Below are 25,355 nucleotides of genomic sequence, written 5' to 3' on the forward strand. Positions count from 1 at the left end.
TTTTTCATGGGGTTCTTTAGTTTCTGGTCTCAGTTGCAGAAGCCTTCATGTAGTTTCATTAGATATATTAGTATTTTTAGGCTTTACTTTAGAAGACTTAGTCGAACTCTTGGTATAACAGAACCTAGTGAAAGGCTACTTCCGATATTTTAGGTTCAGTCTAAACAGAGAAACAAGCATTTATTTCTTGAAACTTTTGTGAGACTTTGTTTTGCTTTATGCAGATGAGTCCTACCAATTTAAAAATACTCAAATATACAATTTGAATACCTATAGTAGGTGGCCTGTTAAGACCTGAAGAAATACTGTTTTGCTTCACATTTAAAAGAAACTGTGGCTGTATAAGTTTTAAGATGTTAAAAATAGTTTGGGACCAAAATATATAACTATGTTATGAAAGTGTATATGTGTTATATTTAGATAACTCTACAGCTGTGGAGTAGAATAAACATTATTGTATAAATGTTGGTATCATTCAGAAATGACAGGACCTAAAATATAAATGGTGGGTACTTGGGAGTGCAGGATTGGCAAGAGAAGAAAAGGGACTTGAATTATATAATGGTGATAGAATGCTGATGTTTTACTTTTTGTTCTTTGCCAGATAAAAATTGGAAGAGAAATAGACTGTCATTTTCACCATTTCTTTTACCTTGTTTTTATATATCTTTTTGTAGGAGTTCATTTAGTAGGGGATTCTTTGACATTTTGATTTATGCATAAAAGGGTCTAAATTTTTAAAAAGACTTAAGTCATGGTGCTTTCTCAATAGCTATTTCTGAAACCATAGCTCAGCTCTAGAAATCATTTTGCTGTTTTAACTTACTGAATTAACATGGATTTTTTTTTTTTAAATAATAAATTTATTTTTATTGGTGTTCAATTTGCCAACATACAGAATAACACCCAGTGCTCATCCCGTCAGGTGCCCCCCTCAGTGCCCATCACCCATTCACCTCAACACCCCGCCCTCCTCCCCTTCCACCACCCCTAGTTCGTTTCCCAGAGTTAGGAGTCTTCATGCTCTGTCTCCCTTTCTGATATTTCCTACCCATTTCTTCTCCCTTTCCTTCTATTCCCTTTCACTATTATTTATATTCCCCAAATGAATGAGACCATATAATGTTTGTCCTTCTCCAATGGACTTATTTCACTCAGCATAATACCCTCCAGTTCCATCCACATTGAAGCAAATGGTGGGTGTTTGTCATTTCTAATGGCTGAGTAATATTCCATTGTATACATATACCACATCTTCTTTATCCATTCATCTTTCGATGGACACCGAGGCTCCTTCCACAGTTTGGCTATTGTGGACATTGCTGCTATAAACATCGGGCTGCAGGTGTCCCGGCATTTCATTGCATCTGTATCTTTGGGGTAAATCCCCAGCAGTGCAATTGCTGGGTCGTAGGGCAGGTCTATTTTGAGGAACCTCCACACAGTTTTCCAGAGTGGCTGCACCAGTTCACATTCCCACCAACAGTGTAAGAGGGTTCCCGTTTCTCTGCATCCTCTCCAACATTTGTGGTTTCCTGCCTTGTTAATTTTCCCCATTCTCACTGGTGTGAGATGGTGCCTCATTGTGGTTTTGATTTGTATTTCCCTGATGGCAAGTGATGCAGAGCATTTTCTCATCTGCTTGTTGGCCATGTCTGTGTCTTTCTCTGAGATTTCTGTTCATGTCTTTTGCCCATTTCATGGTTGGATTGTTTGTTTCTTTGGTGTTGAGTTTAATAACTTCTTTATAGATCTTGGAAACTAGGGATCCCTGGGTGGCGCAGCGGTTTGGCGCCTGCCTTTGGCCCAGGGCGCGATCCTGGAGACCCGGGATCGAATCCCACGTCGGGCTCCCGGTGCATGGAGCCTGCTTCTCCCTCTGCCTGTGTCTCTGCCTCTCTCTCTCTCTCACTGTGTGCCTATCATAAATAAATTAAAAAAAAAAAAAAAAAAAAAAAAGATCTTGGAAACTAGCCCTTTATCTGATACGTCATTGCAAAAATTCTCAACAGGATACTAGCCAATAGGATATAACAGTACATTAAGAAGATTATTCACCATGACCAAGTAGGATTTATTCCCGGGACACAAGGCTGGTTCAACACTCGTAAAACAATCAGTGTGATTCATCATATCAGCAAGAGAAAAACCAAGAACCATATGATCCTCTCAATAGATGCAGAGAAAGCATTTGACAAAATACAGCATCCATTCCTGATCAAAACTCTTCAGAGTGTAGGGATAGAGAGAACATTCCTCAACATCTTAAAAGCCATCTACGAAAAGCCCACAGCAAATATCATTCTCAATGGGGAAGCACTGGGAACCTTTCCCCTAAGATCAGGAACAAGACAGGGATGTCCACTCTCACCACTGCTATTCAACATAGTACTGGAAGTCCTAGCCTCAACAATCAGACAACAAAAAGACATTAAAGGCATTCAAATTGGCAAAGAAGTCAAACTCTCCCTCTTTGCTGATGACATGATTTCTTTCGATCCAGCTCTATTTAAGAGAATCCTTTGGAAAAATATTAATAACCTGCAAGCATATATTAGTTCCTAATTTTTTTTATTTGTTCTAAAATTCTAGGAATTGAAGCCATTTTTTATGAAGGAAGTTGGAAGTCACTTTGATGATTTTGTGACCAATCTCATTGAAAAATCAACATCATTAGACAATGGTGGGTGTGCTATCACAAGCTTTTCTGTTCTTGAAGGGGAGAACAACCACAGAGCTAAGTAAGTATGAATTGCATTAGTTTCTTTTAGTGCCTACATACGTGTACTCTGATAATGCTCAGTGATCAGAATCTGAACTGCAGTAAAAATGCCTGGATTCACATCCTGGCACCACTTTTTATTAGCTCTGTGTTGCCTTGGGCAGATTCACCACTTGAAAGGAGGGTTTCTTCATTTTAATATGAAGATTATAACAAGCCTGTACCTCATTTAAGACGGTGCTGACTTATGAAAGAGCTGACACTTGCTGAGTGCTATACATTTAAACCAATGACCCGGTGACGTAGGTATGATAACAGTCTGCTTGCGACAGATTAGGATACCAAAGCGTGGGACAGTTACCTGTCCAAGATTACACAGTGGGTATTGGAATCCAGAACCTTGCTCTGAAGCCCATGCTCTTTGCCTCATCATTATAGTGCCTCTCTATTGCACTCTATACAACACTTGTAATAAAGCACATATATGTTTGTAATTGGTCAGGCATCCAGAAAAACAGAGGGAAAGCTGTCAGAGTCTGATGTGTACCAATTTGCCATTCTGTGCTCTCCTCACTTTTATGCCCTGATGGTCTCTGGTAGTAATTCCTGTTTTGGAAGACTGTTTGGACCACTAATAGTTGACAAGTGTGGGTGGTCATGCAGAAAACCCTAAAGAAGATGATAATGCTAGATGTTTAAAATGTGAGATTTTAGTAACTGGAGGTAACCTTTAAGATCAGGAGGCTGTTGGGGATTGTTAGAAGTCCTTTAACATTAAGGAGATTATCATAAATTCTAGTGCCGTTTTAGAGGACAGACCAGTAACAACATGTGAACTGGAATATGGCTAGAGGACTACCTACGACTTTAGGGATGCTTAGGAGAGGGATGAGTGATTGTCAGTGTGTGATGCCAGGAATGCATTTCTGTAGGAGCTGGGCCTTTGAGTGCTGCTTGGTGAGAGGTGTGCCTGACATCTCTTCCTACCCAGATATGCATGTATCTACCTCATAGCATTGTTCAGGAGTAAATGAGATAATGCACATAAAACCCTTCACATAGAACCTGGGTCATAGTGAGAAGGTGCTTTATTAATGTTATATGCTGTAGTTGTTAATATTCTTTCTCTTACTCATAGGTTTAAATTTCTTAAAATACTTGAAGTATTTATATATTTTTTTAATTATTTGCTCTTCCTAGAGATTTGAGAGCACCTCCAGAACATGGAAAGATTTTTGTTGTGAGGCAATCTCTGTTAGAGTGAGTATTTTTAGTTTGCTTTTATTAATTATTAGTTTGAATTAAAAATTGTTCTGATTATTAAAATCACTGCTTAATCTGTGTTTTTTTTTTTTAAATGATTTTATTTATTTATTCATGAGAGACACACAGAGACATAGGCAAAGGGATAAACAGGCTCTCTGTGGGAAGCCTGATGCAAGACTCGATCCCAGGACCCTGGGATCACAACCTGAGCCAAAGGCAGACACTTTAGTCACTGAGTCATGAGGCATACTAATCTATGCATGTTTAATGAGTTTGTTCTGAATTCATATAAATCATCAGTTTTGATACATGTACATTCACCATCTCTTGCTCCTTCTTTGTGATGTTCTGGTTCTTTGGTGTCAAAGGAGGAGTTAGAGGTTAGTATGGTTATGTGCCTTCTGATAAATTCCTTGAAGTTGCGACTAGGGAATTGATTACCTAAAAAGCTAGAACAAAATTTTTCTAATTAGGTAAACCCCTTCACAAGAGTTTTGGTGTTGCTGCCTTCTTGGTATTTTATGTATTTTCCATCTCTTCTTTGGCTCCCCAGCTTCGAAGCTTGATAGTTTTCTCAGATTTACTTATTTTAGATTGTATCAATTCTATGAAAAAATTTAGGCAATGTAAATTAATTACGATCTCATTTGTGAACTGAAAAAGGTGTGCTTTGGGTAGGTAATGAATATTTCTTTTGTAATGTTCTTTGAGTAGATCATTTATTTGCTCAGTCATTCATTAGAATACTGCAGTAATTTCATCTGCATTAGGATAGGTCATCTGAAATAATTGGGCTGGTGAAAAACTATCTCAAATATTTTAATGTGCTTTTTAAAAAAATACACCTTATATTTATCAAAATTCACTGAGCCAACTTGATTTATATTTAATGAGAAGGCCACAGTTCTCTAAACATGTTACAATATGTAGAATACAGTTTTAGTGTTTTGCCACACTATTTGAAGAAATCTAACTTTTATTTATTTTTCTTTTATTAAATTAAAAAAAAAGATTTTATTTATTTGTCAGAGAGAGTGACAGAGAACACAAGTGGGGGGAGAAACAGGCAGAGGGAGGAAACAGGCTCTCTCCACTGAGCAGGGAGCCTGTTGGAAGACTCCATCCCAGGACCCCAGGATCATGACCTGAGCCAAAGACATCTAGATGCCCAACAGACTGAGCCACTCAGGCACCCTGAAATTTAACTTTTAAAATCTGTATCTGTGGGGAAATACAGGCTTTTCATATAAAAGGGAAAAAATATTTTGAAAATTATAATTAAGATTTTAATGATAGAATTGTACTTTATGAAAAAATTATAGTATACTTCAATTACAAAACTTTTCAAAGCTTAGAGAGCATGTGACTGCTTGTGTGAGTGGGGGGAGGGGTTTCAGAAGTTTAACATTCTGTGATTACTGTTAGAGATGTTTACTTATAATTACTATTTGAGAGTGGATTTAGCATCTGCTGAACTGCCTTAAAGTCTTATATATGGTGTTTTAAAATTAAATATAGATAATTAACTTTATTTGTTTGAACTGCATTTACAGTGAGCTGTTTGAGGTGGACCACATCAGAACAATATATCACATGTTTATTGCCCTCCTCATTCTCTTTATCCTCAGCACACTTGTAGTAGATTACATTGATGAAGGAAGGTAAGACAGGAAATAAAATGTTTGGCTAGTTGATGCATGATGTTGGGAGTTTTCACTGTATTTTAATTTTGGTCAATTTTGGTGATTTGGGTAAATTTGATTCAGAAAATCTCAAAGCAGCAGATTGGAGAGTGAGATTCCTCTCTCTCCCAAAAAGCCCAACTAAAAGGAGTATTAGAAGTTTCATTACTTTCGTTTTAAAAATCGTCTATTTTAGTAGTTTCTAGGTAACTTTCCTAAAGAATTTTGTATATATGATTTATCAATTTTCCTACTATGGTATGCATTTCAGGTTGTTACCAGAAATAAGTAATTTATTGGTTTAAATTAAAACCAATTATTAACCAAAAATTAAAAATTAAATTAAATTTACAAATTTAATGCTTGAAAAACTTTTTTAGATTTATTTTTTAGAGAGAGCGCTCTGGGTGTGCATGAGTGAAGGATGGGGCAGGGGAGAGAGAGAATCTCAAACAGATTTCCCACTGACTTGGGAGTCTGACTTGGGGCTAATCCCAGGACCCCAAGATCATGACCTGAGCTGAAAGCGTCAGACACCCAGATGACTGAGCCACTCAGGGGCACTTTTCTTTTTAATATAGAAATGAAATTGTAACTTTAAAAATGACAGTGTGGTAATCATACATTGAATTACGTGCATTATTAGAAAATTACATTTTGAGATAATGGTATGATAGTATATTAATAGATTTTTGAATTATGCCTATTTACTTTTGAAAAATCATCTTTTGGACATAATAGTTATTGCTATTTGAATACTTTATGTATTTTTTTAAAAACGATTTTATTTATTCATGAGAGACAGAGAGAGAGAGGCAGAGACACAGGCAGAGGGAGAGGCAGGCTCCATGCAAGGAGCCTGATGTGGGACTTGATCCCAGGTCCCCAGGATCAGGCCCTGGACTGAAAGCGGGCACTAAACCACTGAGCCACCCGGGCTGCCCTGTATTTTTTTTTTTTTTTTTTTTTTTTAAGATTTTGTGTATTCATGAGAGACACACAGAGAGAGAGGCAGAGACAGACAGAGGGAGAAGCAGGCTCCATGCAGAGAGCTGGATGTGGGACTCGATCCTGGGACTCTGGGATCACGCCCCGAGCCAAAGGCAGACGCTCAACCACTGAGCCACCCAGGCGTCCCTGAATACTTTATGTATTAACTTTAGAATATCTTAGAGCTTAAAATTAATGTTAGAATCTAATCACTGTGAAGTTTAAAGTTTTAAACTTTTATTTTAGGTTATCTTGGGTATCTTATGGTCAAAGATTATTATCTTAGGGGCTTTTAGATTTACTCTTGGGATATATTGTGAAGCAGAGGCCTAGAAGCACCTTGCCTCTTGCACAACTATTACCCTCATGACCATAACAGATTAATATCGTGTTGTGTTTCCTAAGGTTGAGAGTTTGAGGTCTGAAAGTTTTGAGTTCTATGAGTCAATGCCTATTAAAAATTCACTTCTGTGCTCTTTCTCTGTGCTTTTTCTCCCTAGGCTGGTGCTTGAGTTCAATCTCATGTCTTATGCTTTTGGCAAACTTCCAGTTGCTATGTGGACATGGTGGGCCATGTTCTTGAGTACACTTGCAGTTCCATATTTCCTCTTTCAACGTTGGGCCAGAGGCTACAGCAAGAGTTCTCATCCAGTGGTCCATTCTCTATTCCATTGCTTCCTTTTCATGGTCTTTCAGATTGGAGTTCTAGGTTTGGGACCAACATATGTTGTCTTAGCATATACATTACCACCAGCTTCCCGGTGCATTGTTATACTTGAACAGGTAAGGTTTTGAGTGTTGCCCAGTACCATGCTATGTTTAGTTAAAATAATAATATTGATATTCTATTAGTTTTAGTTGTATTAGCTTGATAGATTGTGCTATTACTTATAAAATTAAAGTGTTAAACTCAATCATCTCATGTCTTAAAATTCATACTAGCTTCAGTGTTCTGAGTCTTGGTAATGAAAGTATATTGAGTTGTTTAGGAAGAATTCAGATCTTGTTCTTGAATGCTTTGTAGAAGTCATTTAAATTATAAAATAATTTTGTAATTAAAAATTCTACCTTTGAGATATCAGATTGATTGGTTTGTCATATAAACTCTTCGCATCTGAGTAAAGATTTGTTTATACACCCTTCAGAATTTTCTGACTTACACTGGCTGTTAATGCTCTGTGTGACTAATGGGAAGGAATGTTTCAGGAGATTTTCTTTGAACAGGTTTTTAATTTTTTACTGTAATATGCCTATAATACATAATGCTGTTAGATGCAAAATAATTTGAATAATAACATGTCCTTCTTTACAGTTTTTCATTTGCCTTATTCCATAAACATGAACTTGAGTTGGTATATGCAAAATTAGGAAGTTCTCTGTATGATTTAATCTAGTGCTATTCTGGGGTTGCTTATAGGAGACAAGACAATGGTAGAAAATTCATCTTTTTTTCCCCCCTCCTTTTGTAGATTCGTTTCATAATGAAGGCCCATTCATTTGTCAGAGAGAATGTGCCTCGGGTACTAAATTCAGCTAAGGAGAAATCAAGTATGTAATTTTGTTAGGTCAAGGATTATTCAATAGAGTATTTCAACCTTTGGTATTTAGGGGGATGGCATTTTACATTCCATAGACATTGTGTTTGATTTTAAATATATAGGATCCATATTGATTTGGAAAACTATCTCAGTGTTTCCTGATTGTTCCTCTTTTGCTTTTGTACCTACCATTTACAAATACTGATCACCAGAGTCTTCAACTTTGTCTTATTTTTATAGAATGTTACTCATTATACCCATTTGTGCTTACTCTTTGAGTTGCTACTTCAGACCCTGGGAGGTATTTCTAAGTCACAGGATTAACTTCGTTTAGAGAGACTGGTAATATTGAATAAATATAAGAAGAAGTCACTTTGGGAGATCAGGGAGAAATGACATGAGCTAAGTAAGAGAGGTCATTTTATTCTTCACTATTGTGTGCTTTCTTATTTCTGCCTTTTAGTTTTGCCAGGAGAAATATCAGAAGAGTATCTGATATAACCAGAGTTTTCCTTTTCCAGAGACTATTCCAGTACCCACAGTCAATCAGTACTTGTACTTCCTGTTTGCTCCGACCCTCATCTACCGTGACAACTATCCCAGGTAATTGTACTGTGGGGTGGAAATGTGGCTAGTGAGGTGGGATAGGTAGTCAGGCTCCAGTTTATGTAGGGTTACAAAGAATGTAAAATGAGTTTTAACTTTCTTGCTGGCCCTGGGAAGCCCCAAATGGTGATGCTAGCAATCCAATTTGATTGGGAATTGTTGACAGAATTATACAGGCATTCCATATTGCCAAAAGTGGTATTCTGGGTGGGAAAGTACTTTGAGGCTCTTTATTAAAGTTCAGTTACTTTATTTAGAAAACTTATTTTGTTTCTTCCTTTTTAGGACTCCCAGTGTAAGATGGGGTTATGTTGCTATGCAGTTTTTACAGGTGAATTTTTTCTTTAATCACTTAAGGTTTGTTGATGAGTGGGACATGAGGATTCAAATTTACAATAATAATTTAATCTGTTGAAAGTGTTAGTAAATCCATGTCTGCTGGGGACTTTAGACCTTTTTCTGAAATCTTAAACTATTTACCAGTACAGTAAATGGTATTTGTCTTGCCAACATCAAAAGTAATTTCCTTCAGTAGAAGAATTTAATTAAAGTCATTCCATTTGGTTACTGTAGTAGACCTCTACATTAATTTCTGCCTCTTCTTACAGTTTTTTATTTTGGAATATATATGTATGGGTATGGTCTGACATGTTCCCCATCTTCCCCCCCAGCCCTGCTCCATCAGATTCAGAAATTCCAGAAGATCCCTTTTTTTAAATTGAATACTCATTTATGAAATAAGTTCTTTTATCCTGGGTTTCATGTAGCAGGAAAAGGAGGTTCCAAGAGTCTGATTTTTTTTGGTATGCCAGTTGGTAAAGGGTTGGGGAAAGGTATGCTAGAAACAAGGCTGGTGTAATACCTCTGAGGGATTGTGGTTTGGCACTCTTGTGCTAGTGTTCAAGAGAATACCTATGTGAATGTTAGTCTAAGGGTCACATATCTATCTTCTTTTGAAGGAAGAACAGTCACCATCTTTTCTTATATTAAGCCATCATTATGATAATCATATCTCTGTTCCATTTCAGGTTTTTGGTTGCTTTTTTTATGTGTACTACATCTTTGAAAGGCTCTGCGCCCCCTTGTTTCGGAATATCAAACAGGAGCCCTTCAGCGCTCGCGTTCTGGTCCTATGTGTATTTAACTCCATCTTGCCAGGTAACATGGGTACTGGTTCATTTGGCCATTCATGAAGTTGTAAGGAAAAAGAGAGCTGTTGCATATGCACACCTTTGATTTTCCTGCTTTTGCTCTGAAGTCATCTGTACATCTTTACTCATCTCAGCTTCTTTCCATCTGCTTCATAAGTGAGTATACTTGTAGTTTCAGCCCCATCTTTCTGTTTGTCTTCTGACTTTCAAGTTTTGTTTTCTGTGACTATAGATAGTCCATATTCATGCATGATCTTCCTGTTCACTATTCAGTTCATTGTAATTTTGCTTCTAATCTGACCAGGACACTGTTGTGGCCCTTACTGAATTCACTCGTAACCTCCTGATTCTAAATCCAATAGATAGGTTAGCCCTTATTCTGTTTCACCTCCACAAAGCATTGTCTGGATGCTGTTGACCACGTTTTAAAATCTCTGTCTTGCTACTCATTCTCCTTTTTGGCCATACCTCCATCTCCTAACTTCATTCATTCCATTTACTGTTTTCTAGAGATACATGAGTACCTATTATGTGCCAGGAACTGAGGACGTAGCAGTGAATAGGACATATATGCTCTTTACTCTCTGGAGGCTTGTAGTTTAATTATATTTAGTTTCCTTTACTTACTTTTTTTTTTGCCTGTCAAATGTTGATCATGGTTTCTATTACCTTCTTTATTCCTATAACCTCTCTCCCAGACTCATAGGTTACCCTCCCTGCCCTTCCCCAAGATTTACTCCAATAAATTATTTTATCTGTTCCTCTAATCGAATATGTATCAAATGCATATCTTCCTCAATAGGATGCAAATTCCTTGAGATCAAAGATTGTGTCTTACAGCCAGCCAGTCAGTCTTTCCAGTATTGTCTAATACATAGTAGATGCTCCATAAATATTTTTATATATTTTTTGAATAAGCAGGTGAATGAAAGGGATACGCATAAAAATGGATATTTTACAATATAGTACAATATACACTACTTAAGGAGGACAAAGTGCTGATGAACTTTGTATTATATTGGACATGACATTTAATCTTGGGTATTGAAAAATAGGTGTTTGGCAGAGTAGTGAGTGGAAACATGCTTCTAGGTAGTGGGATGGAAGCAAAGGCATAGAATATTTTAGAGTGGCAGAAGTCCAGTCATGGATGATGTTTACAGTACTGGGCATAAAGTCAAAGATAAGTTAGCCTTGTCACTATGGACATTTTGGGCTGGAAAACTGTTTTGGGGGCTTTTATCTGTATTATAGGATATTTAGCGAAATCTCGCCTCTAAAAACTAAATACCAGTAGTACAACCCTTACCCCTTGAGCTGTGACAACGAAAAATGTCTCCAGAATTGTCAGATGTTCTGTAAGGGGCAAAACCTCCCACAGCTTTAAGCAACTGGTTTAAAAGAATGCATGAGGGCTAGATTTTAAAGGGACCTGGGAACCAAGTTACGCGATACATCTAGGCAATTCTATTAAAAACGGGCTGGGTCATTTGTTACCTATAAAACCCACTTGGTTGTTAGTGCTTTCCAAAACTAAAATAACTTTCAAAAGAACATGGTGTCATCTCTTGAACAAATAAGCTGGAACAGTAACTTCTATTTCACAGAATAAATCCAGCTAAGCAAATGATGACATAAAATTAATTGCTTGGTATGTGAGCTATTTGGAAAAACTCCTAGTTTTGTTAATCTTATTTTTAGGTGTGCTGATGCTGTTCCTAATGTTTTTTGCCTTTTTGCACTGCTGGCTCAATGCCTTTGCTGAGATGTTACGGTTTGGTGACAGGATGTTTTATAAGGTAATGAATGTATCCTTGGATCCCTCTTTCTTTTCACATTTTACTTATGCACTTATGTCCTCATTGTTAACTATTTGAGTGGTGTTGGCTACTAGCTTTTTAATATAAACATTGTGAGATTCTTTTTCCGTAAGTTTTACCAACATTAAGTCTGAGATTCTTTTTTTTTTTTTTTTTTTTTAAGTCAGATTTTGGTGTCGATATTCTTAGCCACAGCTTCACAGCCTTATTTTCTACCTCTAATATCAGCTCCCTTAATAAAGCATGTGGTTTCTACTAGATACTGTGTTGGTGGGGAGAGCATGTGTCCAGAGAGCATCATGAAACTTCATGAAACTTTGCTGATCGTTCATTTGAAATTGGCGGTCTGGTGCTGTAGGAGTGATCTTAGTAAATCATTTAAGACTGTTACATAGAGGCACCTGAGTGGTTCAGTTGGGTAAAACGTCTGCCTTTGGTTCAGGTCATGATTCTGGGGTCCTGGGATTGAGCCCCCGTGTTGGGCTCTCTGCATAGTGGGCAGCCTGCTTTGCCTTCTCCCTCTGCTGTTGCTCTGCCTGCTTGTGGTCTCTTTCTCTCTCAAATGATAAATAAAATCTTTTTTGAAAAAGACTATTGAATAGTTCCTAAAGGAAATAACTTTTCCCTCCTTTATTTTTGAAAGGCATTAGTTACATTTAAAATAGTATTCTCACATTTGACAAAGTTGAAATTAAGTTCTAGACAAGAGCCAAGGTGTTGACGGTGTTCTATGATCCTGCCTAAAGCCCGCTAGAGTTTTGTTTGTGTAGTTCTGGCAACAGCCAAAGCCTTCCACTTCTTTCTCAAAGAAACGGGGTTGTGGGTTGCACTCTCTTGATTCCATTGATCTGATCTTAAAGTAGGGAGAAAGATATTACAGGTAACCATTGTCTCCTTGTACAATGTAAATTTTGTCATTATGGTACCAGCAGGATAGCTCCTGGGGCTATCATACTAAGTCTATAGGACCATAGAATTCCCTCCCTGTGTTTTAGCCAGGTAAGGGGATTTACTGATTGCTATTTAGATGAACCTTATATTTAATGACTCTATATGTTCTGTATCTTCTGTCATAACTCTTTTGATAATGAGACAAAATGAAGTTAGGGACTTCATCTATAGAACTAAAATTAGGGACGTCTGGGTGGCTCAGTGGTTGAATGTCTGCCTTTGACTCAGGGCGTGATCCTGGGATCTGGGGATCGAGTCCCGCCTCGGGCTCCCTGAAGAGAGTCTGCTTCTCCTTCTGCCTGTGTCTCTGCCTCTCTCTCTGTGTCTCTCATGAAGAAATAAATAAAATCTTAAAAAAAAAAGGAATTAAAATTAATGTCATATATTGAGCTGAGCACTAGTGAACAAAATGCCTTTCAAGATTTTTCTGACATTAGTGTATGGACTAACAAATTATCATAATAACACACTCTGGATATTATGTTGTATGTATTTGTTCTTTAGGAATATGCAGGGGATTTTGCTTTGGTTCTCTGTGTATATGTGTATGTATATGTATCTGTGTAGTTTTAAACCTTTGTTTTTTTTTCTTCAGGATTGGTGGAACTCTACGTCATACTCTAATTATTACAGGACCTGGAACGTGGTGGTTCATGACTGGCTGTATTACTATGCTTACAAGGACTTTCTCTGGGTAAGCAGCAAGATTTAGTTGATGTTCAAGAAATGGTAGATTCTTTTCCAGAAAGTATTATTATCATCTAGAAGTGGTCTTTACTTCTCTGTGGGCCATTTATATTCAAGAAACCTTATGCTTTGAACAATACTGCTTAGAGACCAGTATGTACAATTAACTAGATCTAATACCATGGGTTTGCTCTGTTTTTTTTTTTTTTTTTTTTTTTTTATAAATTTTTATTTATTTATGATAGTCACACAGAGAGAGAGTGAGAGGCAGAGACACAGGCAGAGGGAGAAGCAGGCTCCATGCACCGGGAGCCCCACGTGGGATTCAATCCCGGGTCTCGAGGATCACGCCCTGGGCCAAAGGCAGGCGCCAAACCGCTGCGCCACCCAGGGATCCCTCTGGGTTTTGTTTTACATGATTTTGAAGTAAATGCATTGAGGCATTTAGAGAAGTTGAAATGATCCACCAATAATGGGTCATTTCTTATGAATCTCATTGCCAACAATTAAGCTCCCTCTAACTTTTATTTTTTTATTTTTTGTTTTCTTGCTAATGTAGGGAAACACTTATGTTGGATTTATTTCTCTCCAATTGATGATATGTGTCTTTGGGATATTCTTTAGAATGTATTTAGACTGATGAAATGTAATCTTGAATGTCATTATCGATTATCCCTGGTATCTCTGGATTGCAGATTTTAGTAAGTAAGTCACTATTTGGCTAAGTGACAGCAGGTCATAGTACAAATAGCACTATAGTCAAGTGTTCTTTCATTCATAAGTGTAGTGTCACTTATGGACAAAGCATGGCATTTCTTTCTAAATCATAGTGAAAATGGAGAGGACGCCTACCTTATCTACCATACAATGTTACTCTAAGGGTTGAATGTCCATTTATATATAAAAATTATGTTTTGTCCACTGTAGTGACTTACAAATACAGGTTGCAAATATGTTTTTTAAAATATGCCCACTTCTTTTTTTTTTAAGATTTTATTTATTCATGAAAAACAGAGAGACAGAGAGGTAGAGACACAGGCAGAGGGAGAAGCAGGCTCCATGCTGGGAGCCTGATGTGGGACTCGATCCCGGGTCTCCAGGATCATGCCCTGGGCTGAAGGCGGCGCTAAACTGCTGAGCTACCCAGGCTGCCCTAAATAGGCCTAGTTCTTTCAACATTTATGGTTTTGACAGTGCCTCATTTTAGTAAAATAAGGATTTTTTTAAAATAAGGATTTTAAAGCATAGATATTTATTGTAATTATTCACTACATTTGGATTAATCCAAGGAATAGATTGAAAAAGTCAAATATAGACATAATTAAATAGATGCCTTTAGCATGTGATAATTATAAGTCTTGTAATACATTTGACTCTTGAACAAGGTGGATAGGGGTGCTGATCCTCCCACACAAAAATCTGCATATAATTTTTTGACTCCCTTGAAGCTTAACTACTAATCATTTGTTATTGACTGGAAACCTTACTGATAACATAAATAGTTGGTTAACATGCATTTTGTACGTTATAGGTATTATATGCTGTATTATTACAATAAAGTAAGCTAGAGAAAAGAAAATGTTATTAAGAATATCATAAGGAATAAAAAGGATATCATAAGGAAATAACATCTGTACTATGTTGTATTAATTGAATAAGAGGACCCAGCAGTTCAAACCCATGTTGTTCAAGGGTCAGCTGTATATATTTTGAGCTTAATTACTTTTTTAAAAATTACTTTTTCATATTCTCCTTTTACCCTAGTTTTTCACTAAGAGATTCAAATCGGCTGCCATGTTAGCTGTCTTTGCTGTGTCTGCTGTAGTGCATGAGTATGCCCTAGCTGTTTGCTTGAACTTTTTCTATCCAGTGCTTTTCGTGCTGTTCATGTTCTTTGGAAGTAAGTATCTTGGCACGCTGGGAGTTGTGAGTATCAAGCTAAAAGAGAAATTTAGGAAATAAAGTCTAAGGGTAGAAAACTAGATCGTAGCAATACCATTTCAAGGCAGTGTTCATCAGACGGTTAGCATTGATTTTGAGTAATGAAATACACTGTCGCAGGATGCTCACCCTTTGAAGTAGAGTAGCCTCTTGAAGACTAATGTTAACAGTGATTTGGGAGGCCATGGAGACTATAAACAACGTCTGCATAAACTCTATCAGGGTTCACCCCTGAATAATGTGGACCCTTCTTTGGGTGGTGGAGGGAAGGACAAGTTAAAATATGAATGATTCCATGAAATGTATTTTCACCTGTTCTGAATAGTCTATAATTTCCAGCTAATTACTGATTAATAAATTCTAACACTGAAGCTTCAGTTTTACTTGCAGAACCAACAGCCAACTGTGTGTCCACAGTTGATGCTAATTGTGATACTTACATGATTACAGCACATAATTGGAGGCCCCCTGTTTCCTGGTGGATGTTTTGATAAGTATATATTTTTTATCATTATAATTTCAGTGGCTTTCAACTTCATTGTCAATGATAGTCGGAAAAGGCCTATTTGGAATGTTATGATGTGGACTTCTCTTTTCGCTGGCCATGGAGTCATCCTGTGCTTTTATTCCCAAGAGTGGTATGCACGGCAACACTGTCCTCTAAAAAATGTGAGTCCTCAGGCAGACTAGAGTGTCCCCAATTATGAGGGTTGGTAGGCAACATTAAAGAGAAGAGTAGTGCAGATGATGCTGAATTAATTAATTAATATTAAGGGGATGGAAAATGAGGAGTAAAAGGATTAGCTCATTTTCTTTGAGAGTCTTTGAGAGTTTTATGTACATTGAATGCTTCTAGCTTCTAGCTTCTAGTTCTTGGTTTTCTCTCTCACCCCCTCCCCCTGCCCACCTACCCTACTTCACTGCTTTTTCTTTAGCATCTTCTAACTTCCTTTCTGTGTCCTGAAAATGTAGGTGTTCTGCAGGGTCTTCTCAGTAGCACTGCATATCCCCCCTGCCCACCACCTACATATATACATCTCTCACCTCTTCCTTCCCAGAGCAATAAACTCTGCGAAAATGTCCTGCTATACTCATATGCCTAGGATTCCATTCCCCTTGATTCTTTGTTGTTGTTGTTTGTAATTATGTAAGAGTCTCATTTTTAAATCTTTCACTTTTATAGCTGCATATGGATAACTCGCAAATAGTTAGGGGGTGCCTTCTTGATACATCTGCCTGAGTATTTCTCGTAGGTACCTGTAACTGAAGATGCCTGTAATCAAATTAATCAGTTTCTCTCCCAAAGCTTTTCCTCCTATCTGTCCTGTTTTTCTTATGCTGCCCTCATGCCCCCCTCCTTATTTCTTACTTAATGCCCTTTGTGCATCTGAACCAGTGGGTTTGGTCTGTCTGGTGATGCTGCCCTCTGCACTCTGATTCCACCTGCCAGATTTTATTTTCTCAGAAACCACTTTGGATGCAACATCTTCCAGCTTTTTCAAATTCTTGCTTCAGTCTTTTCCTATTTCTGAACTTTCATAATGCTTCATCTGTTCTCATGTAATTTATTAATTTTAAACTTTTTATTACAGTAATTTGTATATATATCTTATCATCCTTACCTATCAAAAATTAGGTTTTAGGCCACTAATAGGTTTCTGCAAGATACAGAAAAGAGGTAGTGCCTGCTTGGAATTTGGTCAGAAGTCCATGTAATTGATAGAGAGAGTGTACTGGACTTGAAAAGCTTTGTGTAAAACTTCTAAATCAATATAACCCATGCTGTAGATAAACATAATGAACATCTTTTAAATTAGTGAGCCTGCTTATAGCCTAAGTTACAGAAATGCTGGGAGGAATTGTAGGTGTGCAGTGTTTAACATTCACTCCCTCTTCCCACTCCGACGCCTTGTGCACTTGGTGCGTGCAAATAAACTACTCTTCCTTTCTTTTTTTTCCCATCGAAGCCCACATTTCTGGATTATATCCGGCCACGTTCCTGGACTTGTCGTTATGTGTTTTAGAAGCTTGGACTCTGATTCATTCCTTGACATTGAAGATGGCTACTCTTCGTGATCTGGGGCCAGCATCCATTTCCAGCTGTTCCTGAAGTTATCTGTGGTATTTGGATCACTCCACACTTATGGATGGCTCGCTCCACTCCTAGGTCAGCTGAGATGTTGGGAGTTTACTGGATCTTGTGCACTTAAAGCAGTACTTTTTTTTTTTTTTTTTTTCATTTTTGCCTTTTTGGGAGAAGGGAGACTTGTAGCTGACATAATGACAGTTTTGCTCGGTTTCTGTTTTTTGACTCCATCTAAACATTGAGACTAAACATCATGTTTCCTTAGCCACTGAATTAGCCAAAACACTTAGGAAGAAATCATTCAAATATTTTGGGCTTTAGAAATTTTTTTCAGGCACACTGTTGGAATGTATGCTAATTAGCTGTGTACTTAGGGAAAGAAATAAGGTGGAACGTTTTGCTATTTCTAGTAGAGCAAAAACCTCTAGTTTCCAAAGATAATCTCGTTATACATTCTAATTGTATTTTTCTTTTGAGAAAAGTTCAGTTCTACTCAGTTTTTACCTTTTCTTTATGAAGTATAGGTCATGGTTTCTGTGAAGCAGAATTACACCTTTCACCTTGAGTTTACATCCAAAATATTACATATTGAGGGAACAGAAGTAGGAAGGGAAAAAGAAAGAAGTGGCACCAGACAAAAAAAAGACAGTTTCTTTTATAACTTCCAAAGTAATTTTTAAAAAAGATTTGCTGAGTCAATCATGTGTTTAAATTATTTTATCTTGGAACCTCTGTGGAAGGCAACATTTTTAAATTTAAACTTTAATAACTTTTGGGAAGTTATGCAGTACCCTTTCTTTGTTAAATACTGACTTGCAATATTTTGCAGACTAGTAAGTCTGTAACATATAAGTATTAGTCACCTCCATTAATATTAAAGTGATTTTTAAAGATACAGAAGCTGGCTTCTGCACTGCTCTATTATTACACTTTCAATGGTAGTATACTTTAGATGAAACGAATTAATCATTTTCAAGAAAATGTACTCTATTATGTGATGTTTCCATGTTATAAGATGCCCATTTCTAATACAGTGTGGTGTGCAGGAATTATTTTGTTTATATGTTTGAGGAATGATTAATTGTTTGTAAAGACCGAGTATTTGGAATGGGATATGAAAGTGGCTGAATCTTCCACTCAAAGAAATGAGACTTAAAGAATTACCAAAAGATGATTTTTATTTGGAGTAGCCAACTTGAGAAGCTGTGTTGGTATTCTGATAGCCTTACTGACTATCCAAAAAGTTTTGGGACATCTCTTTGGGATTCTTTTAAAGTCAGTTTGAGTGTCACAAGAAGGTGAATGGAGTTTTTAGTATGAACAACTTAATTTGGACAAGTACCCAGCCTCTTTACCTGTTTTATTCCAGTACCTCTGATCCAGATGAGTTTATGCAGTTTTCAGATATCTAATCTAATTTTAACAGACAAATGTGTGTGTTATCAGGACATTTTTAAAAAAGTAGTGCACATGTTCCCAAGCAGTAATTGTATGGTGGTGACATAATTGTGATGGGGCCATCACCTCCAAACAAGACTGCTTTAATAAACCTTTTAATCTCTGGGATTTTTATGAAAGATTAAAATGAGTCACTTGAATTTATAACTACATTTTAAATATAATGAGGGAGTTAAGAAAATCAGATTGGTCTAAAGCCTTGTGTATGAGTAAGTCATCAAATGAAGGCAGAGAATGGAACGCTTAGATCTGTATTTCTGTTGAAATTCAGCTGTAAATGTAACATTCTCATTGCTTATTCACTTTGTTGCTCTGTACTGATTCTGAATATTATATTTATTGGATTGAACGCTTTTTGTTTCCAGCTCTCATCTTCCCTTTATTAGTGATTTTATTTTTCTGTCCAAGACCTTGAGGTGACAACAAAAAACATGTTTAAAACTAAAGACTCTTTAGAACAGGTAAGACTGCCCTAAGAAATTTTCACAAAACGCTTGGAGTAGTAGCTACTTTTGAGAAACTAGTTTGATAGCCATGGTCTTAACTGTTAGCTGCTCTTGGCAAATGTCTGTTTATTTGAACCACTACTTGCACTCCTAAATAAATTAAAACTTCTCATGTGTTTCAGGAAGATTTATTGATTTTTCCTCTTTTGCTAATAGGGGTGAAAATTAGTTACAGGAGGATACTTTGTTCCTTTTGAAAAGGAAAGAGTTTAAAACTTCTTTCCTACAAGAACTATTAGTGATAGTACCTTTATTGTGGGTATTTTCTCTAGGACAACGGTTAAATCTCAAATTTTGTTATAAATCTGTTAGATGCTTTCATTCTCAGTCCTGGATAGTGAAGGAAAAGGGAGTGGTCTGTTTGTTTTTGGTGGCTTAATCTCCTGCAGTTGCCTAAGGGAAGTTGCTTGCTTTATGTTAGAATTAATAATTAGAAAATTGAGGCTCCTTTTAATCTTTCAGTAACTACTTTTTGCTTTTGGAAGCATGAGGAGTGCGGAAAATGTTTTTTCCTTTCAGTTTGTAGGGTAAGAGTGAGGGACGTTGGCAGGTAAAGAAGGTACATTGTGTAAATATTCTCTAATTGCAAATGCAGATTATGTTGTACAAGTCATTCATTTAGTGTAGGCAGTTTCCAATGAATTTTAAAATTATACTTGCCTGAAGAATGGAATCCTGAAAACCTAAAAGAACATTATGTATAAGGTTGGTCATGTGGGTTATGCAGCCCCAAAAGGTATACACTTTATGAATTGAGATCTTTTATGCAAAAAGATATGTTTGTTTTGTGTGATCATGAGTAATTTTAAGTCCAGTTCATTGTTTTGTATGGGGAAAAATAATGAAGGTAAAGGAACATAACTGTAGTAACCAGTGGCCTGATGTACGAAGTTTCAGTTATGAAACCATTAAAATTGTTACACTTAATCCTAGCATGCAAAACAGATAAAATATAGCTGCCACTGGTTGAGACTGGGATGCAGGGCTGGAGTCCTGCTGTTTGGGACACCCATTGTCTCCTACCCCCAAATATCCAGTTAGAAAACCACTGGTGCAGCAAAAAGGAATGTGATCTTTGACAAAGATAGCCCCATCCTATTGGCAGTGTGACAGTGGGCACGGTTGCTTCATTTATCAGAGCCACAGTTTTCCTCATCTGTAAAATGGGGCAAGAGCTACCTCATAGGGTTGTTGCAAAACACTAGCCCTGGCGGAAAACGGGCCTCATTATCTTCTTACCTTCCATAAATTCTAAACCTGAATCCTCATCATCTCGTTGGAATCTTTTAAAAATGCGAATGTTTTCAAATGCTGCACATTCCTGAGAATATGTGCTTTTAAATAGACTCTGTATGATGTGAATCCCCGTCCTACTTTGACGGATACAATAAGCACTCCCATAATGGAACTGACAAGAATTTAACAAGAGTTTTAAAGGCACTCATGTTTCCACCTCCAAAATTAGTTTCTTCTTTATCTGTTTAGCATAAAGGTAAGCTGCTAAAAAGAAAAGCATCTCTGCTTTCACCTAGATATTTTACTGTTAGAACTACTGTGTACCTTGTAGTTAAATTTTAGAATTTATGGAGAGGAAGGAAACTAACGAAGTCTTACTTTTTGCCAGTGTAAAGAATGCTTATAATCTTGGAAGGCAAAATTCTTAATGGAAGATAGTTCATTCTTTTGTTAATAACGTGTAATGGACTCGCTTACTAATCTTGTGCAAAATTTATGTGACATATATATAGTTTATATAATACAGTTTACATATACGTGCATATATACTATCAGAAAGATCTGTCTTGGATATTGTTTTATGTATCTTATCTCTAGGCTTTATGTTTATGGCTCAAAAATTGAAACTGGGACATAACGGTTTTGAGGAATAAAGTGAGTATTATTAGTAAAGCTGATAAGCATTTGAGTATTCGAACATCACTAAAATTTCTATCAGGTAATAGAATTTTGGAACCCAGTTTATAAAGGAGGTAAAACACAACTTCAACTCTGGTTGAAACAGGAGAATGGAGTCCTTCCTGCTTGGTCTGCCCATGCTCTTTCTCATCCTAAATTTAATGTCCTGTTTGTACAATTTTACAGTTTTATCATTATTGTGTTCAATCTATATAATCTTCAAAGCCCTTAATAAAGTTTTTTTTTTCTGTAAAGCATAAAGACTTTTTAATAGCTAATTTGGATTTGAGAAAAAGAAAGGGTTAATCTCAGAAGTGATACAGTTTAAAGACTAGAACTGCCTCTTCTGTATTCCTTTTTCCTTTCTTCCTTATTTCAACATTATATTCACTATTTCTGCTTCCCATATGCCCTTCCCAAGGGAGTGCTAACCTTTAAGCTAGCAGATACTCCACTGTGTTTTTGGTGTTCGTTTGTTTTAGTGACATGGTAGGTGTTCTTATTGTTTTAAATAACTGAGACATGAGGCAGTTTGTGCATGCAAGCAGTTAGGGATATAATTTGAATTCCCATGTGCGCATGTGCCAATTCTTGGGTGAGATGAGAGCTCCAGCTCCAGCTCTACCATTTGGGCCAGTGTGACAGCCTCCTTCCCATGTTTACACTTATCTAGCTTGCACTTTAAATCCATCGTGTTCTGAGCGCAGCTGAAAGTTCATGGAGATCTGAGGTTGTTTTAAAAGTTTTTCTATAATTAAAGATGTTTTTTTCTAAGTCACTTGTGTCTGCTCTTTTCCTGAATTCTACTCAGGAGTCTCCCCTGAACACCCTGCCCTGTTTGTATAATCACTGGTACTCTCACTTTGTTCAGTATGCATTGTCTTAAGATTAACTTAAAAATCTACATAGAAAATGGCAAAATATTGCATATGTGAAGAATGTGGTAAATAAATATATTTGGAAAGAACCTAGTCTCTCTTGTTTTTAAAAGCATTTTAATTTTACTCAATGTCTAAGTATTTCATAATTACAGATGTTTTTCATCTTAGTGTCAGGCAGCTTTATGTGCTGAATACAGCCAAAGAGAAGGTAAGTAACAAAAACTTTCTTATCCGGAATGACGGAGAGGGAGCCATGTTACAAATTAATAAATGATAGAGGCCAGTTGTGACACTGATACTTTGAGCCTCCTCTCATTATTGTGGTCATTATTTGTTGCCTGACTCCTGCAGTTTGCCTGTTAAAACTTGTGAATGGCTATTTCTGAAAAATGTACCCACCTCCTCCCCTAATGGGTAGACACGGACTTAGTTTTCTAATGGATGGTAGAAAATCTGTTGGTCAAGAAATGTGCCTTTTCAGATAAGACTTGGGGAAACTGATTTTGTTGACGCAAGAAACTGATTTCCTTCCTCCAAAGAATCTCCTCGTAATAGGAACCCATTATGAGTAGGATTTGACATCACAACATTCTTTGCATAGATGCATCCTCGTTCTAATAGCCAGGAAGTCCTCTCTTCTTCCATGCTCTAGCTCTAGCCACCTCTTCTGCAGGGCCAGAGGAGTGGAAAGGGGGAGATTGCTTCAGAAATAAGATGTGCCCCTCCCTGTTTCTTGGATCAAGTGAGTATTCTTTGGGCATACTCGGGCAAAGCCACAGTGTGGCAGTTTTCCTTGATGATTTACTCAAGTTGAGGGTCCTGACCTTTTAGGCTCAGCTTGCATTTGGACTCCAGTGAACAAAGTTCATGAATATGATGAAAAAAACTGGAATACCAGTTTATAAATAGATTGAGAAGTCACACAGAGAATGGCATACTCAGGTTGGCATGCTTGCTGACTGAATTTGCTTTGTAGAAGCCCATTTTATGATGAGAAAGATGAATTTATTCTAGATTGCATCAACGCCACATTCCAGGTGTGCTGTGTGAACGAAACCAAAATTCTATTTCTTCCTGTAGGCATACCCATGTGGAATCAGAAGAAGGGTACTTAATGACAGAACTAAGATAGGCTGAGGCATCATTTCAGTTTTAGGAATGTCCTTCTGTGGAAGCAACACAAGAAGTTACTCTTCCCTGAGAGGCACTTCCTTGGGCGGTGCCTAGATTTCTTTGTCTCCTTCACCACATTTATTGATACCTTCATTCTTTAACTACATTAAGTGCAAACGCAGGCCTGCTTCCCACTCAGACTCCTTTAGGAAGCTATGCATGTTATATGGAAGTGCCCACACACGTAAAAACTGATGTGGTAGGGGCCGGCTGGGTAGCTCAGTCAGTTAGGCGTCCAGACTCTTGATTTCAGCTCAGGTCATGATCTCAGGGCCATGAGATTGAGCCCTGCATAGGGCTCTCCCCTACTGACCCTCCCCAGCTTGTTCTTTCTTTCTCTGTCAAAAGCCTTGAATTGGTAAAAGAGGATTGGTGCAAACATACTCCATGTGTTTTTTTTCCTAGCTCAGGGCATGTTTGGTGATCACACTGAAACTCTTCTTAGATACTGTCCAGTCGAAGCCAGAGGACCCCACTGCTGAGTGGGTGGTGTTAAGCTGCCACAGGAGTTAGTCCATGCCAACAAGCTCAGTTAGCCTTGTTTATAACTACAGCTGGGATTTTTACTATTATGAGGTTTTTATTTAGGAAAGTTATTACTTGCTCATTTTGGATTTTGCTATGATATTTTCCATTGAAGACCTCAATAATGCTTAACTTCTTTCCACCTTAGGGATCCCTTGTGATCTTTCAAAATTATGAGAGGAGTTTCCCCCGAGTAGCAATTATATTCTTCAATAGCTATGGCCTTACTGTAATATTTTTAAGTGCTCCTCTGTTTTTGTGCTTACTGCTTCACATACTTCTACAACTTAAATGCAGACCTTTGCTTGGGAAACAGTATATATAATCACACCATACACAGGATAGAAAATGAGAAGTAACTTTTGACGCCTTTTTCTTCATACCACACATTCTACAGATTTTTACTTTATGTGTCTCTTGAATCTGTTCACTTGTCCTCATCTGTTCTATCAATGCCCTACTTTTTAAAAACTAGGTTAAGAATATGAAGGAGTTACCTTGTTCTTCCAGTACTCAAAAGCTTAATAAACTGTGTAAGCTGAACGTTGGAATGTTAGGATTTCTGAAGTTCAGTCTTCTGGTTTTGGTTCCAAACTAGAATGGAAGTGAGGAAGGAGGAAAGCAAACTGGAGAAAATGACCTTCCACCTGCTTGTGCATTGCTTTTGCCCTTTACTTGTTTATTTGCCAGTCCTTAGAGGGAAATACATGTGTGCTATTTATGAGTGCTCTGTGTCTATTGTGATTCTTGGAAAATTGAGAGAAAAATAGATGGGATAGGGCTAAAGGCTAAAATGCTCAGACAGCCAAGATGTTTCACTAGGGAGAATTAAAAGGAGCCACTGAGCTAATGTGTGTATGATTGTGTTTTAAAGATCTATTTTAGAGGGAGAGTGTGGGGAGGGACAGAAGGAGAGAATCTTAAAGCAGACTCCCCCCGACTGCAGAGCTCACTCACTAGGGGCTCCATCCAACCATCCATAAAACCATGACCTGAGCTGAAACCAAGAGCTGGATGCATACCTGACTGAGCCACTCAGGCACTGTGTTGAGACTGTTGTTTTTATTTTCAACACTCTGCTCATATTTTTAATTGCAATTATCCTGAAAACCAGAAACCAAATCCATCAGCTCAGGAGCAGAACTGTCCAGTTGATTTTCAAACACCACTCAGCAAAGGTGTTTGGGTCAGACAGTGTGGTTAGGTACTAAGGAACAGGACGGTAGATCGAGTTATTTTCCCTTCTAAAATATATTTGCCAGACTAGAGTCATTTAGACACTGGAATTCCACCAGTACTATTTAGCATTAAAGACCCCATTTTTTTTTAAGGTAGCGGTATTAGGGAATTTATAATATTGCTAGAATTCTAAGGAAGTGTAGTTATTGAAATTTTGAGAGCGAGCAGAGCAGTGCCTAGATTTGTGTCTCCTTTACATTTACGGATCCTTTCATTAGC

At 37.3% G+C, this 25,355-nt stretch overlaps 2 protein-coding genes across 10 annotated transcripts in view; both read left to right on the top strand.

The window, feature by feature from the left end:
* Positions 1–22,285, top strand: part of SOAT1 (sterol O-acyltransferase 1) — a 75,670-nt gene extending 53,385 nt beyond the window's left edge. For all 5 annotated transcript variants that reach the window (XM_077901869.1, XM_077901871.1, XM_077901870.1 and 2 more), the window contains 13 exons: positions 2,593–2,741; positions 3,923–3,982; positions 5,542–5,649; positions 7,161–7,443; positions 8,130–8,208; positions 8,720–8,801; positions 9,090–9,135; positions 9,833–9,962; positions 11,657–11,754; positions 13,322–13,420; positions 15,178–15,313; positions 15,878–16,023; positions 17,322–22,285. In XM_077901869.1, coding sequence (XP_077757995.1) covers positions 2,593–2,741; positions 3,923–3,982; positions 5,542–5,649; positions 7,161–7,443; positions 8,130–8,208; positions 8,720–8,801; positions 9,090–9,135; positions 9,833–9,962; positions 11,657–11,754; positions 13,322–13,420; positions 15,178–15,313; positions 15,878–16,023; positions 17,322–17,378 — 1,473 coding nt within the window. In that variant the 3' untranslated portion in view covers positions 17,379–22,285. The remainder of the gene's footprint in view (positions 1–2,592; positions 2,742–3,922; positions 3,983–5,541; positions 5,650–7,160; positions 7,444–8,129; positions 8,209–8,719; positions 8,802–9,089; positions 9,136–9,832; positions 9,963–11,656; positions 11,755–13,321; positions 13,421–15,177; positions 15,314–15,877; positions 16,024–17,321) is intronic.
* A 496-nt stretch (positions 22,286–22,781) lies between these two features.
* AXDND1 (axonemal dynein light chain domain containing 1) overlaps positions 22,782–25,355 on the top strand; it is a 103,673-nt gene continuing 101,099 nt past the window's right edge. For 4 of the 5 annotated variants that reach the window (XM_077901864.1, XM_077901861.1, XM_077901867.1 and 1 more), the window contains exon 1: positions 22,782–22,941. Coding sequence is in view for 1 of the 5 variants with exons in the window: in XM_077901865.1 (XP_077757991.1) it covers positions 22,914–22,941 (28 nt within the window). In the remaining 4 variants the exon portion in view is untranslated. The remainder of the gene's footprint in view (positions 22,942–25,355) is intronic. The other variant, XM_077901865.1, reaches the window with a different exon arrangement.

The sequence above is a fragment of the Canis aureus genome, chromosome 6, assembly GCF_053574225.1.
Source record: "Canis aureus isolate CA01 chromosome 6, VMU_Caureus_v.1.0, whole genome shotgun sequence".
In the NCBI taxonomy this organism is placed as follows: Eukaryota; Metazoa; Chordata; class Mammalia; order Carnivora; family Canidae; genus Canis; species Canis aureus.